The sequence below is a fragment of the Periophthalmus magnuspinnatus genome, chromosome 23, assembly GCF_009829125.3.
Source record: "Periophthalmus magnuspinnatus isolate fPerMag1 chromosome 23, fPerMag1.2.pri, whole genome shotgun sequence".
Lineage (NCBI taxonomy): Eukaryota > Metazoa > Chordata > Actinopteri > Gobiiformes > Gobiidae > Periophthalmus > Periophthalmus magnuspinnatus.
The window spans coordinates 316422-331652 of NC_047148.1; the positions used below are offsets into that span (position 1 = coordinate 316422).

At 44.1% G+C, this 15231-nt stretch overlaps 2 protein-coding genes across 2 annotated transcripts in view; one reads left to right on the forward strand and one right to left on the reverse strand.

Moving 5' to 3' along the window:
- The window catches only part of fech (ferrochelatase), a 112868-nt gene that overhangs the window by 56362 nt on the left and 41275 nt on the right, over positions 1 to 15231 (reverse strand). The window lies entirely within an intron of this gene.
- Positions 398 to 14992, forward strand: st8sia3 (ST8 alpha-N-acetyl-neuraminide alpha-2,8-sialyltransferase 3). The gene is made up of 5 exons (XM_033989891.2): positions 398 to 615; positions 5930 to 6170; positions 11981 to 12100; positions 12307 to 12864; positions 13054 to 14992. The coding sequence occupies exons 2-5, from the start codon at positions 6004 to 6006 to the stop codon at positions 13334 to 13336; spliced, it is 1128 nt and encodes a 375-aa protein (XP_033845782.1). The 5' UTR covers positions 398 to 615; positions 5930 to 6003; the 3' UTR covers positions 13337 to 14992.

A 15231-nucleotide genomic window follows, 5' to 3' on the forward strand; every position in this document is an offset into this window, starting at 1 on the left:
GCACCTGTTTTCTGTATGGAGATGTTATGGTTGCTTGGAATGTTCCACAGGAAAGCATTAAAGTTATCCACCTTTATCAATGACATGTGTTTTACTGAAAAACATTATGACAAAATGCAGCATGACCGCCTCTCCACAGATCTGACCTGTAACTTGGCCTGATTGCGTCACCTGCTTTTTTCCATGTAGATAGATCAATTTAATGCTATACTGTGGAACGTTGCAGGCAAAGCAGTTATTCTCCACCACAGAAGTTGAATAGCGCTCCATTATTTCGGAGCAGTTGACTGTGGTCCATTGGGCTGCAGACCCCGGCCCAGTGCATCTCGGGAAGCCTTGTCTTCCACAGAGCAGCACCAGAGGACACTGCGCAGGGCCGGATCACTTCGCTGACCGGAAATGGCGGTTCACGACCTCCGCAGACTCCGCCTCGTGCTGTAGCTGGTGGTCTCTGCTCCTGCGCCGGAAATAACGCTCAGTGCAGGAGTACCGGGGAGAACGGAGCCGAACAGAGCCAGCGCAGAGGCCGACACCGCTCCTCCACCGCTCCTCCACCGCTCCTCCACCGCTCCTCCACCGCTCCGCCGCAGCTCCGCGTCCGCCTGCGCTCCAGCTGTGAGTTCGCCCACCCACCGCCTCCGCATCACCTGCTCCATCTCTATCACACAGGCTCTCTTCGCTTCTCATCCGCCTCTCCTCCGCATCCCTCTCCTCCCGTACCCGCAGCATCCACCGCCGCTGTCTCACGTCTGTCCCCGGCTCTGTCCCCGGCCCTGTCCCCGGCTCTGGCCCCGGCTCTGGCCCCGCACAGCCCTGGGACAGCGTGCAGATACTGAGGTGGCTGTCGGAGCGGGGGTAAACATTAACAGCAGATTGATGTGAGCGAGTCTGCACAATCTGGACTCCATTTCCCAGCTTCCTCTCTTGCGTGATGACGTACTGGTGTCTGACGTCTAAATGTCTCTAACGGTGTGTAAAAGGAGGAGTGGTACAGAGGGACAGACACGGGACAGTCAGAGCTGTAGGACACAGTGGGGACATCTGGGTTAGATCAGGGGCAGACCCGAGCTGTGCTCAGGGACCTTCAACTGAACTTAATCCCATCTCCCTCAGGTGAATACTGTCATTGTGTCCTTGAGCAAGACACTGTACTTGAGTAAGCGGTTCCTTTAAACACCTCCAGGGTGGAAAAGTGCCATCTAAGATGTGACCATAAACCTTTTAAAGTGGGACTAAACACTAAATCCACTTTTTCACTACTAAACTGTACTGCCCTGATTACAGTCCGGTGTTTCTGATTACAAATACCTGGCTGCAGGGGCAGAGTTTGAAGTGTCATCTAGGCCAATCACAGGTCGTGTCCCAATTTGCCAAATCCACCTTTTAAAGGGTCCCTTCGAAGTACTCCCGCAAGTATCGTTCGAAGCCCCCAGCCGAAAATGTGTCCTCCTCAGTGTAGTCTCCATCTTACCGAAATGGGACAGTCCTACACCATGGACCGCACTTCCACCTCTGTCTTTGAACGTACGATACGTACATTACGTACGTTATTTTTAATCATTTATTAAGTATTTAAGTATTTATTAAGTCAAGATGTCATCGTCACAGCCGTTTCTTTCTGTTTAGATTGAATATCAATAGACAAATATAACGTTTGAGGTGATTTTTTCTCAATTGTAGCTACTTCATAACTTAAACAAAATAAACCTTGTGAAAACGTAATAACAGAGACAGAGGTAACAATATCATTTTCACATTCATAGTCTATAAACCAGAGACACTGATTAGTTGTACATATAGTGGGATATTGCAGTTTAACCATTTGGGCCAGATTTAATTTGATCTGTGGCTACACCACTTTAATACCAGTAGAGGGCGCTGTTTACCTTCTATGCCATGTGCCATTTTATTTTATTATTGTATGTTTGTTTTTTTTAAGCAGTGCAGCACTACATGGTATCTACACTGGTATCTTTATTTACTAACACTAAGGTAAATAACACATCCCCACCAGGGGGCGCAGACCAATGGAATACAAATAAACTCATGAAGATATAGTGCAGACCCCACACGCCCACACACACACACACCCACACACACACACATATTGGAGGACCCTATAAAAGCTGTCACATTCACGTCTCAGGACTCTGTTCTGTCCTTTCCTGAGAGTCCGTTGCTTCATTGTTCACATTACCAGTGTGGAACTCATAAAACCTTCTGACTTTATGTTTTAGACTCTTGGTCTTTGAAGCTTACACCATAAAGGAACATTCTTACATTATTGTTATTACTGCAATAATAATTTCTCATGATAATAATGTATTCTTCTTCTTGTCTAGAAATAACAGCACATTCCTTTATTCAATGTAACGCCCCTCCCTTTTAATCATCAAACACACTGTACAGATCTTTGTTTTAGGTGAGGTAAACCGTATATATTTATATATTTAACTATATATTTTAATTTGTATATTACTGCTGCAAATAAGTATTTGAACACCTTAGAAAATCAATGTTAATATTTGGGACAGTAGCCTTTGTTTGCAGTTACAAAGGTCAAATGTTTCCTGTAGTTTTTCACCAGGTTTGCACACACTGCAGGAGGGATTTTGGCCCACTCCTCCACACAGATCTTCTGTAGATCAGTCAGGTTTCTGGGCTGTCGCTGAGAAACATGCAGTTTGAGCTCCCTCCAAAGATTTTCTATTGGGTTTAGGTCTGGAGACTGGCTAGGCCACTCCAGAACCTTGATATGCTTCTTACGGAGCCACTCCTTGGTTATCCTGGCTGTGTGCTTCAGGTCATTGTCATGTTGGAAGACTCAGCCACGACCCATCTTCAATGCTCTAACTGAGGGAATCAAAATCCAAAATCTCGCAATACGTGGTCCTGGTCATCCTCTCCTTAATACAGTGCAGTCGTCCTGTCCCATGTGCAGAAAAACACCCCCAAAGCATGATGTTTCCATCCCCATGCTTCACAGTAGGGATGGTGTTCTTTGGATGGTACTCATCATTCTTCTTCCTCCAAACACGGCGAGTGGAATTAAGGCCAAAAAGTTCTATTTTGGTCTCATCTGACGACATGACTTTCTCTCATGACTCCTCTGGATCATCCAAATGGTCATTGTCAAACTTAAGACGGGCCTGGACATGTGCTGGTTTAATCAGGGGAACCTTCTGTGCCATACATGATTTTAAACCATGACGTCTTAGTGTATTACTAACAGTAACCTTGGAAACGGTGGTCCCAGCTCTTTTCAGGTCATTGACCAGCTCCTCCCGTGTAGTTCTGGGTTGATTCCTCACCTTTCTTAGGATCATTGAGACCCCACGAGGTGAGATCTTGCTTTCTCTATCGTCTATCTACTTTCTCTTATTCCATTTTCTAATAATTGCTCCAACAGTGGATCTTTTTTCATTAAGCTGCTTGGCAATTGCCCTGTAGCCCTTTCCAGCCTTGTGGAGGTCTACAATTTTGTCTCTTGTGCATTTTGACAGTTGTTTGGTCTTTGCCATGTTAGTAGTTGGAGTCTTACTGATTGTATGGGGTGGACAGGCGTCTTTATGCAGCTAACGACCTAACGTATCTGTCTAAGTAAGAATTATTTAGAATCCAGCAGGCTTTCTTGTTTTGGGATTTACTTTGGGGTAATTGGTGGGGAGAATATCAATGTTAATGCCTTCTGTATCGAGACAATCAGACACCAGCCAGTAGTCGATCCGTGACTGCCTGGAACCACTATTGTTACTCCATGTAAAAACTAATTCTGTTTGGAATTTTTCTCTCCAAAAGTCTTTAAGACTGAAACGTTGCATAAATGTAAGTAAATGAGTATCAGTGCTATTGCTCTGTGGTGGCTCTATCTAATTGATTGTTCAGTACCATATTAAAATCTCCTCCTATTATTATTATTGCATTAGGTACTGGTTTAATAAGTCAAATAAATCATTTTCTATGGTGGATAGGAGTTCAGAATTTTCATGTTTTGAATTGCAACTATAAATGTTAATAATAATAAAAGTCTTATTATAATAGTCCAACACCATGAATACAAAATGTCCCTCACTGTCACATTTGTGTGAGGATATCACCTTCACATTTGTGCTTTACATGAGAGTACCAGCCGAACTTCCATGTGAAGGAAATACATTATCACCCCACTGAGTCCTCCAAAAGTTAGTGTCATCACATGTAGAGTGGGATTCTTGGAAAAAGAAAAGTCTATATTTAATTTTTTAGCAAACAGAAATAATGCTTTACATGTTGTTGCATTTTTTAAGCCCCTGGCATTTAAAGAACCTAAAGAACAAGACATAAAGACAAGAACAAGAACCTGAGTAGAGAAGTGTGCACACTGTGTTACTTCAATCCAGCACTAATATTAATAAATGGAGCAGAAAAAAGAAAAATGTGAAGTGAGTTAACGCTACCTCAGGCTGCAAGATAAGTGCTAAGATAAAACATGTCCACAACGACCTTTTAGCTTTGATATAAGCTCAATGTCACCATATTGAGCAAAAAGTTTACATCTAGGACCACAAAACAAATACTGGAATAAGTGGTCAGTCTTCTTCAAGTTGAAAACAAACGTGAGCTTATACTGGGTGTAGATCAGACCCTCCCAAAATCAGGTCCCTGGGAGGCCCAATTCTTTGCCGTTGATGTACGCTCTGGGACCAATGTAGTAAGCGATCTTTCCCTCTCGTCGGGCCGCCTGGACCACAGGCCACAGCGCTGCTCTTCTCTCACGGTCCACTGGGCAGAGATCCTCCGTGAAGTAAAGATGGCGCTCTTTTAAGAAAGAAATTATTTTTTGCGGCTTTCCACACAGCATCTCGGTAGGTTCTGAATGAGAACTGCAGAATGATCCCTCTCGGTCTGCTCTCATTCTCCTTCAGTTTCCCTCAGCAGTGCAGTGTCAATCACATCGGGGAGCTTTTGTTACCTTCAGGGAGAACACACTGGCAGATTCAGATAGTTGTTTTTTTTTAATATCTTCTTTGTTCACAGTCTCTGGTACCCCTTAAAGTTTCAGATTCCAGTGTCTAGAGTAGTGTTCAGATTCAACAAGTCGTTCCTTTAGCTGGAGGATAGTGTTACGTTCAACCATATCAACTCTTTGTTTAACGTCTTTAATCTGATCAAAGGCGAAGTCGACTGATTTCTTAAGACCCTCCATCAGCTGATCGCCGAACTTATTTCCACGTTGTACGTGTGAATAGCCTTTCAGGCCATGTCAGTACAGAACTCGTTTCACTGTGGATAATGAAAGACTCCAGCTTCAGCCAGCGTCTTCACAAGATCTTTTGCTTTTGTTTGTGGGTTGATATGCAAATTTTGGATCAAAGCACATTTATCTCTGGGACACAAAACCAGTCTCCTTCCTGAGCATGGCTGGACATTCCCATGGTGTGTATACTTGAGTATAATTGACCAGATGAACGTGGCACCTTCAGCCATCTAGAAATTACACCCAAGAATGAACTGGACCTGTGCAAGTTCACAGTTTTCTTTCTGATTTCTTTTGACTTTCCTATGATGTTACACAAAGAAGCAGTGTGTTTCAGGTGTGCCTTCAAATACATCCACAGGTGTGTCTCTGATTAACTCAAATGTTGTCAATAAACCTATCAGGAGCTTCAAAAGATATGACTTCATCATCTGGGTTTTCCCAAATTGTTTAAATGCATAGTAATCTTACTGTCTGTAAACTTTTGACTTTGAAGAAAGTGATGAAAAATGGTCTAAAACAAATCCTCTCATTATTCTGGCATTTAGCAAATAGAAATAATTTGGGTAATCCTACTTGACCTAAAACAGGAAAAGTTTAGACTGACAGTGAGAAAAAAGTGTACTTGTCTTTTTATATAGTGTATGTAAACTTCTGGTTTCAACTGTACATGAATATGCTCCTTTCCCTCAGGCCCCGGTCCTGGATGGCCCCTGTGCAGGCTCCTGGCAGCAGCAGATTGCCCAGGGGCCCGAGCAGGACGAAGGATGGTGCGGCTGGTCAGTGCCCTGGGGCTTGTCATGTTCAGCGTGGCTCTGCTCATCCTGTCACTCATCAGTTATGTGTCCATCAAGAAGGACCTCCTACAGGGAGGGCCCCCCCGCTACGGCCAAGGAGGGGGCCCCCGCATGTACATGCTGCATGCAGGCTTCCGGTGAGTCACACCACCCACCGACCACACAGGACAGACACAGATATAAGGAGGGACTCCATTTAAGTAAAGACAAGGTCATACAGCAGAGAATGAGAAGAGTGTGCAAGTGACATCTGCTGAGGGAGAGGCTGAAGAGGCTGTTGGCTCTGCTGCTGTGGTAGAGATGGGGTGGAGAGAGTGTATCTGAAAGGCCAGAGATGGTAGGATTACTAGGGTTTATCCTGGAGATTGATGGAGAAGATATCCACTAATGCCAGTCGATAAATAAGTCTGCATAAGATAAACTTGCAGACTAGATAGATAGACTTGGACACCTGCAGGTTTCCATCTGTATATAAAAGGCTGGAATAATGCAAAATATATACACACATATACTGTATCACAGGCTTCTTTCTCCACAGCCCAGTGTAAAACTGCTGTATTGCACTCTAATGGTCTACTCTGTATACCTAGCTGTGTTAGCCTTGAAGCTAGTTTGAGTTCACTAAAGTTTACTATATTACTCCTACTGTGAAATGTAAAATCTCACACACAATCGGACAAAGCAAAGAACATGTGCACAGCTGTGTGAGGACAGTGTAGGACTGGAGACTTTCAGACTAGAGACATCTGAGTCTAAAGGTGTTCTGGACTCACATGTGCACTCCTGTGGCTCTTGGGCCACTGGGCTCTGGCCCCTGGGCTCTGTCAGTGCTGTGTCAGTGTCAGAAGATGTTTTTGTTTTGCAGTGAGCGGGCCCCTCACAAGCCCGACCACAGGTGAACACACACACTGTTACACACATATACAGATATACTTGTAGATTGGAGCTGTGCCTGTTCCTCCTGACCAGGAGAAGGGGTCATAAGGAGGAAAATGTAATGCTCAAGGGCCCCACTGGCCCCAACACTGGGGGCGGCAGCAGGACACACTGGTTAAAGCATGGCATTATTTGTAATTTCTTCCTGTGTTGGAACAAAGTTTAATGCCAAAAATGAACTGTGGGTGTGTGAAACAATTTCAACATGGCATAGAGGTGCAGTGGTGCATTCTTCTAACCCCAGTATAAAGTGTGACATGTGGAAGGGCAGGAGAGGGGGGGTGTCCTGTGGAGCTGTGTCCTGCTGTCAGGCCCTCTCTGTTCGACTGCTCCAGCTTAGATTCTCATACTCTGGCATGTGATCAATATGCATATGGATATTACACAGTGGGTACGGAAAGTATTCAGACCCTCTTAAATTTTTCACTTCACTTTGTTATATTTCAGCCATTTGCTAAAATCATTTAAGTTCATTTTTTTCCTCATTAATGTACACACAGCACCCCATATTGACAGAGAAACATGAAATTGTTGAAATTTTTGCAGATTTATTAAAAAATAAAAACTGAAATATCACATGGCCATAAGTATTCAGCCCCTTTGCTGTGACCCTCATATATTTAATTTGGGTGCTGTCCATTTCTTCTGATCATCCTTGAGATGGTTCTACACCTTCATTGGAGTCCAGCTGTGTTTGATTAAACTGATTGGACTTGATCAGGACCTGTCTATATAAGACCTTACAGCTCACAGTGCAGGTCGGAGCAAATGAGAATCATGAGCTCTTGGAACTGTCTGAAGACCTCAGAGACAGAATTGTGGAAAGGCACAGATCTGGCCAAGGTTACAAAAAGATTTCTGCTATATTTAAGAGCACAGTGGACTCTATAATCCTTAAATTTCTAAAGCTGGCCATCCGGCCAAACTGAGCAATCAGGGGAGAAGAGTCTTGGTGAGAGAGGTAAAGAAGAATCCAAAGATCACTGTGGCTGAGTTCCAGAGATGCAGTCGGGAGATGGGAGAAAGTTCTAGACAGTCAACCATCACTGCAGCCCTCCACCAGTCAGGGCTTTATGGCAGAGTGGCCTCTCCTCAGCCTCTCCTCAGTGCAAGACACATGAAAGCCTGCATGGAGTTTGCTAAAAAACACCTGAAGGATTCCAAGATGGTGAGCAACAAGATTCTCTGGTCTGATGAGACCAACATAGAACTTAATTCTAAGCGGTATGTGGCAGTATCATGCTGTGGGGGTGTTTTCCAGCAGCAGGGGCAGGATGACTAGTTGCAATCAAAGGAAAGATGAATGCGGCCAAGTACAGGGATATCCTGGATAAAAATCTTCTCCAGGACTCAGCTCAGGACCTCAGACTGGGATGAAGGTTCACCTTCCAACAAGACAAAGACCCTAAGCACACAGCTAAAACAATGAAGGAGTGGCTTCAGGACAACTCTGTGATTGTTCTTGAATGGCCCAGCCAGAGCCCTGACCTGAAAATGGCTGTCCACCAATGTTCACCCTCCAACCTGACAGAACTGAGGAGGATCTGCAAGGAGGAATGGCAGAGGATCCCCAAATCCAGGTGTGTAAAACTTGCATCATTCCCAAAAAGACTCATGGCTGTATTAGCTCAAAAGGTGCTTCTACTAAATACTGAGCACAGGGTCTGAATACTTATGACTGTGTGATATTTCAGTTTTTCTTTTTTAATAATTCTGCAAAAAAATAAAAAATAAAAATTTATTAATTTTGTGTTTTTCTGTCAATATGGGGTGCTGTGTGTACATTAATGAGGAAAAAAATGTACTTAAATGATTTGGCTGCAATATACCAAAGTACTAAAGTGAAACAATTTATATATATATATATATATATATATATATATATATATATATATATATATATATATATATATATATATATATATATCCAGGAGGTCCCCAAGACTGGAGACCTGCTCAGGTCTTTTTAGTAAAACAGATCTGAACAGTCTTCTTTTGGTGGCCTTGCAATGGACCAGGGACACAGGCACATGTAGAACAGTTCCACTAGGATTGCTAATAAGCGCTGCTGCATCTGCGGATATACACTGCATTCCAAATTATTATGCAAATCATATTTTTTCTGATTTTACCAAATCATCAATATAAATGACAGACATGATCATTTTCATCAGCCAAGTCATCAGCCTTTAGAGTACAATTTGAATGTTATTGAACAAACCTCCCAATGATAACAGTATTTTTTTCAAAAATAAAAACTTAAAATGCATTGTTCCAAATTCTTATGCACAACAGAGTTTCAAACCAAGCTATTGTTGTAAAGAACTGAAAATGGTCATTTGTTTTTCAATTAGAATCATTAGCATATCAAAAGCTATTTTAATCAAAACTTCTGAACAGGTCAAGTTACATTTTAACATAGGATCCATTATTTGATAGGCACTTCACTATTCTTGTATCCATTGAACTGAGTTTGTGGAGAGTTTCTGTTTGAATTTCTTTGCAGGATGTCAGAATAGCCTCCCAGAACTGCTGTTTGGATGTGAACTGCCTGCCGTCCTCATAGATCTTTCACTTGAGGATGCTTCAAAGGTTCTCAGTAGGGTTAAGGTCAGGGGAGGACGGAGGCCACACCTGGAGTTTCTCTTCCTTTATGCCCATAGCAGCCAATGATGCAGAGGTATTTCTTGCAGCATGAGATGGTGCATTGTCATACATAAAGATTACTTTGCTACAGAAAGCACGGTTCCTCTTTTTGTAACATGGAAGAACATGGTCAGTCAGAAACTCCAGATACTTTACAGAGGTCACTTTCATACTTTCAGGGACCCTTAAGGGGCCGTCCAGCTCTCTCCCCATGATTCTGGTCCAAAACATGACTCCGCCACCTCCATGCTGATGTCTCAGACTTGTTGGGACATTCAATTCAATTCATTTTATTTTTGTAATGCCCAAAATCACAACAACAGTTGTCTCGAAGGGCGTTCATGTTTTGGTTGATGGGGGAAACTGGAGTACCCGGAGGAAACCCATCCAGACACGGGGAGAAACATGAAAAACTCCACACAGAAAGGCCTGGGCGACCCGGGGATCAACCAAACCTTCTGCTGTGAGACATGAGCCACTCAGCCACCGTGATATACACACAAAAACAAACAGGAAAATCAAACAACAGGAAAAATCTGACAAAACAAGAAAAATCGGCCAGACGAGGAGGAGGGAGGGGGGCGGAGGAAGATGAGAGCCAGGAGAGGAGGAGAGGGAGGCGGGTGGAGGAGGGCCAGGCGGGGAGGAGGAGAGGGTCCAGCTGTCATCGGGGCATCTGAAAGAGTTACACTCCACAGGGGGAGTGGGACAGGGGACAACATGTGAATAGCATTGCTGATGAGAAAAGGAGGAGGAAGCAGAGGATAGTGCTCAGGTTGCCATACTTCCCCCAGCTAGTTACTCCTACTGCAGCCTGTCTTATCCCGGGTTTGTCCCTAACTCCCTCACTATGTAACCTGGTCTATACCGAAGAGGAAGGTTTTAAGCCTGGTCTTAAATACAGAGACTGTGGGGGCCTGTTTAACATCAGCAGGGAGTTGATTCCATAGCACAGGAGCTTGGTAACTGAATGCTCTCCCTCCCACTGTACTTTTGGACACTCTAGGAACCACTAATAGTCCTGCATTCTGAGAGCGGAGTGCTCTGTTTGGCTGGTACGGGACAATAGCATCTTGCAGATAGGATGGGGCCAAACCGTTTAGGGCTTTGTATGTCAGGAGGACGACTTTGAATTTGATTCTAAGCTCGACAGGAAGCCAGTGCAGATATTTTAGTACAGGACTGATGTGGTCTCTTCTTTTAGTTCCTGTTAGGACTCTGGCCGCTGCATTTTGGACCAACTGGAGGCTCCTTATAGTACTTTATAGTACTTTATAGTACTTTATAGTACTTTTGGGGCAGGCGGCGAGCAGAGAATTACAGTAATCAAGTCTGGAAGTAACAAATGCATGGATGAGTTTTTCAGCATCGTTTTTAGGTAAAATATTTCTAATTTTAGTTATATTTCGCAGGTGAAAGTATGCGGTTTTACAAGCTAGGTTTATATGGGCTGTGAATGAGAGATTTTGATCAAATAGTGAGAGATTTTGATCAAATGACATGGTGGCTTTCCACCAGCCATCCACTACTCCATCTATCTGGATCATCCAGGGTTGCATGGCACTCACCAATGAACAAGACTGTTTGAAAATTAGTCTTGATGCATTTCTGGGCTGCTAGCATTTTAGCAGCTGCTCTCTTAATCCGATGTGTTTGTCTGGCAGAAACCTTCCTCATTGTGCTTTAATCTGCACTAATCTGTGTGTGCTCTGAATCGGCTATAAATCTCTTAGTAGTACAATGATCATGCCTACGTTTTTGTGAAATATCTAAGGTTTTCATACCTTGATCAAGGTATTCAACTATTTCATGCCTTTCGGCACTAGAGAGATCCTTTTTCTTTCCCATATTGCTTGAAAATGGTCTGCTTAATAATGTGGAAAATGAGATGTTTTTCCTTTAATTGGACTTACCTGGCAAACTAATTGGCACAGGTGTCTGAGATTGATTTCACTGACCCAAAGAGCCGTCCATGAGTTTCACTAGAAAACAAAAAAAAAAGACCTTTATGAAACTTAAACACAATTTGCATTGTAATTTGGAACATTTGGTACATGTATGACCACAGGCTGTGAGGTTTTCTCCACATACTTTGTGCAGTCATGTGGAGTCAAAGGAGCATGTTTGATTTGGTGTGCTGCAGTGGAGGCTCATGTGGAGAAGAAGGTCCACACTCAGGATTCTCACATGCTAACGATGCTATTCTGTTCATTTGAAGCTGCTCCTCTGGACACATTCACGCCACTTTGTTTTCAGTTTTTTGAACAGCTTGGTTGCACTGGTGCTGCAGCATGATGGATTTTTAAAAGTCATGTTCACTGTGATGACTCTGTCACCTGCTGTTTAATACATGCTGTGTGTGTAGTTCTCAGCTGGCTCTGAAGTACCTGGATCCTGCCTTTGTACCTGTGGGCAGTGCACTGACTGAAGATCTACTCAACTCGTCCAAATGGAGATTCAACCACAGCGCCTTTGTGCAGCAGAGGTAAGCATTTCCAAACCAGGAAGGTTTCTATGATATTCTTCATGTGTTCCTCTGATGCTCTTCATGTGTTGCTATGATGTTTGTCATGTGTTCCTCTGATGTTCTTCACATGCTCCTCTCATGTTACTGTGCGTTTCTCTCATGCCCTACTTATGTTCATCTCATGTTCCTCTGATGTTCTTCACCATGTTCTTCTAATATTCCAGGGAGGAGATGGCTCAATACATTGATGTACTGCAGAACTTCAGCCTGGTGCGGGGCGCAGTGCGTGTGGGCCAGCTCATGCACTATGACTACTCCAGCCACAAGTATGTGTACTCCATCGGGGAGAACTTCTACTCTCTGCTGCCTGAGGCATCGCCCATCCTGCACAGACACTACAAGCGCTGCGCTGTGGTGGGCAACAGTGGCATCCTTACAGGCTCCAAGTGCGGCACGCAGATTGACAGCTTTGACTTTGTGTTCCGCTGCAACTTCGCCCCCACCGAAGTCTTCAAGAAGGATGTGGGCCGGAGAACCAACATGACCACGTTTAACCCAAGCATCCTGGAGAAATACTACAACAACCTACTGACTGTGCAGGACAGGAACAACTTCTTCCTGAGTCTGAAAAGGCTGGATGGTGCCATCTTGTGGATCCCAGCCTTCTTCTTCCACACATCAGCCACGGTCACTCGTACGCTGGTGGACTTCTTTGTAGAACACAGAGGGAAGCTCAAGGTGCAGCTGGCCTGGCCCGGCAACATCATGCAGTACATCAACAAGTAAGTAAGAGACATGTTGAAGTGTAGATACCTGTTTGATCATTCACACTGTTCACATATGTCCAGACTCTGCCCCTATATTTTGGTTTAGGTTAAGCAAGTAGTGACTATCAGTCTCTAGGGAATTAATGCAAGTCAATGTTATGTCCATATAATATTTGGAAATATGAATTGTGTGTGTGTGTGCAGTTACTGGAAGACCAAGCAGTTGTCCCCTAAGCGCCTGAGTACGGGCATCCTGATGTACACGTTAGCGTCATCGGTGTGCGAGCAGATCCACCTGTATGGTTTCTGGCCCTTCGGTTGGGACCCCAACACAGGGAAAGAGCTGCCCTACCACTATTATGACAAGAAGGGCACCAAGTTCACTACTAAGTGGCAAGAGTCCCACCAGCTGCCTGCGGAGTTCAAACTGCTCTACAGGATGCACACGGAGGGGCTGCTCAAGCTCAGCCTGTCCCATTGCGCTTAAGACCTGTTCCCCAAACTGTCCCTGTCCCACACTGTTCCTGACCCCTCAAAAGTGTCCTACTGCGCTTGAGACACCCACCCCCTATAACTGTGTCGCTGTCCCCTTAGACTGCTCCTTAGACTGTATATATAAATGGACATAGCTAACATGCTAGCCACTACGTTCCAAATAGGAAGTGATCATTAGAAAACCGTCGCCCTCTCTACGTAAAAGCTGCTGTCAGGCTTGTCATTTTGGTCTTAAAATGTTCGTATTGACCCATTCAACGTGACCCATTTTTATTTTTATTTTGCTATTGTGTCCATAACTCAAAAGCTGAACATTACTAAGAGACAAGTTAGCTGCCTTCTTTCCCTGAGGTCACTCCCACTAGCGTTAGCAACAGGTTTGATTGAAATTGTTGCTAAGCACCTGCCCACTGCTAAATCGGAAGGGGCGTTACCTTCCAAGGCTACTTGTGGTTGGAATTCCAAATACGGAACTCAGCTCCAAATTTGAGCCATAAGCGCTAGCCTCGCTAAGCTCCATTTGACTGGAGCCAAACGCTATGGGTGCTGCCACACTCACTTGGTCCACTTCTTTATACAGTCTATACCCCTGTCCCACTGTGCATTAGAGCCCCCCTCCCTATAACTCTCCTTGTCTCACTGTGCTTAAGACCCCCCCAAACTGTCCCTGTCCCACTGCACACAAGACAGCCCCAAAACACCTCGCACTGCGCTTAAGACCTGCCTCTCCCCAGCTATCCCACTGCGAGCAAGACTCCCCAAAACTGTTCCACAACGAATAAGACCCCCCAAAACTCGCCCAGCTGCATCACACCTGAAAGTCTCCTTGTACCAAATGTGCACAAGAACCAATGACCTCTGCCCTCAAACTAATCCTCACAAAACTCCACCCTTTTTAAAACAGAACAAAACTCTTCTATAAGATGAATACTATCTATCCCTTTTGTTACTGGCCTCTCAGGTGGACTGACTATTACTCCTCACATAGAAGAAAGCTCATGTATGTTTGTGTCCAGAACTGTTTGTAAAATGAACTGTCAAAGAATGTATTTGGCTTGAATGTTTCCAGTGAACAGAGTTCTAAACAATCTGTAACACAGGGAGTGCTTCTGACCTCCCATGCATCTCTCCTCTCTCTCTCTCTCTCTCTCTCTCTCTCTCTCCATCTCTCTATGATCTCCTCTTTCTCTTCTGTCTCATCTGCTTATCTCTCCTCTCTCTCTTCCTCATACCCTTTTCTTATCCTCGCACTCTCTTGTGCTCACACTCTGTCCTCTCTACCCCCCTCTCTCTTTCTCCTATCTCCTCTTTCTCTCGCTCTTCCTCACACTCTTCTTTCCTCTGTCTCTAAGGCTCTGCTCTTTCCCCTTTCCTCTTTCTCTCTCCATCTCTTCTTTCTGTCTGTGAACTCTCTCTCCTCTCTTTTTTGTCTCTCTCCCCCTCTTTCTCTCTCACTCTCTGTCTTTCTCTCTGTCTCTCTTAAGATCGTTGGCTGCTTTGCTCACATGACTCAGTTCTTTCCCACCATAACGTCATTTACCTCTATCACATGACCTGTTTCCATTCTTTTATTTAAAAAATGCTTTTATTAAGACAGTGCTTTTATTAAGGTAGTGGTTTTCTGGACATTAAAATGTATCAAATGACTTAAATGTGTGTTCATTTTATTTTTTTTAAATGACCGTGTTCCTGTATCAGACCTGTGAACTCAGGAGAGTGGAGGGACTGTGTTTTCAGCTCACTCAATCAGCTGAATGCGTTTCCAAAACATGCAGCACTTTGCAGCGCACCTGTCCATATTAGCTAACACATGACCATTCACAACCACTTAACCCTACTACTTACTACTACTACTACTACTACTACTACTACTACTACTACTACTAC

What these genes read in the sequence shown, in the direction of transcription:
- st8sia3 (XM_033989891.2), top strand. Translation starts at nt 6,004, where the DNA reads ATGGTGCGGCTGGTCAGTGCCCTGGGGCTTGTCATGTTCAGCGTGGCT. An exon ending in ATGCTGCATGCAGGCTTCCG is followed by an intron (nt 6,171 to 11,980) that starts GTGAGTCACACC and finishes CTGTGTGTGTAG; the next exon opens with TTCTCAGCTGGCTCTGAAGT. An exon ending in AGCGCCTTTGTGCAGCAGAG is followed by an intron (nt 12,101 to 12,306) that starts GTAAGCATTTCC and finishes CTAATATTCCAG; the next exon opens with GGAGGAGATGGCTCAATACA.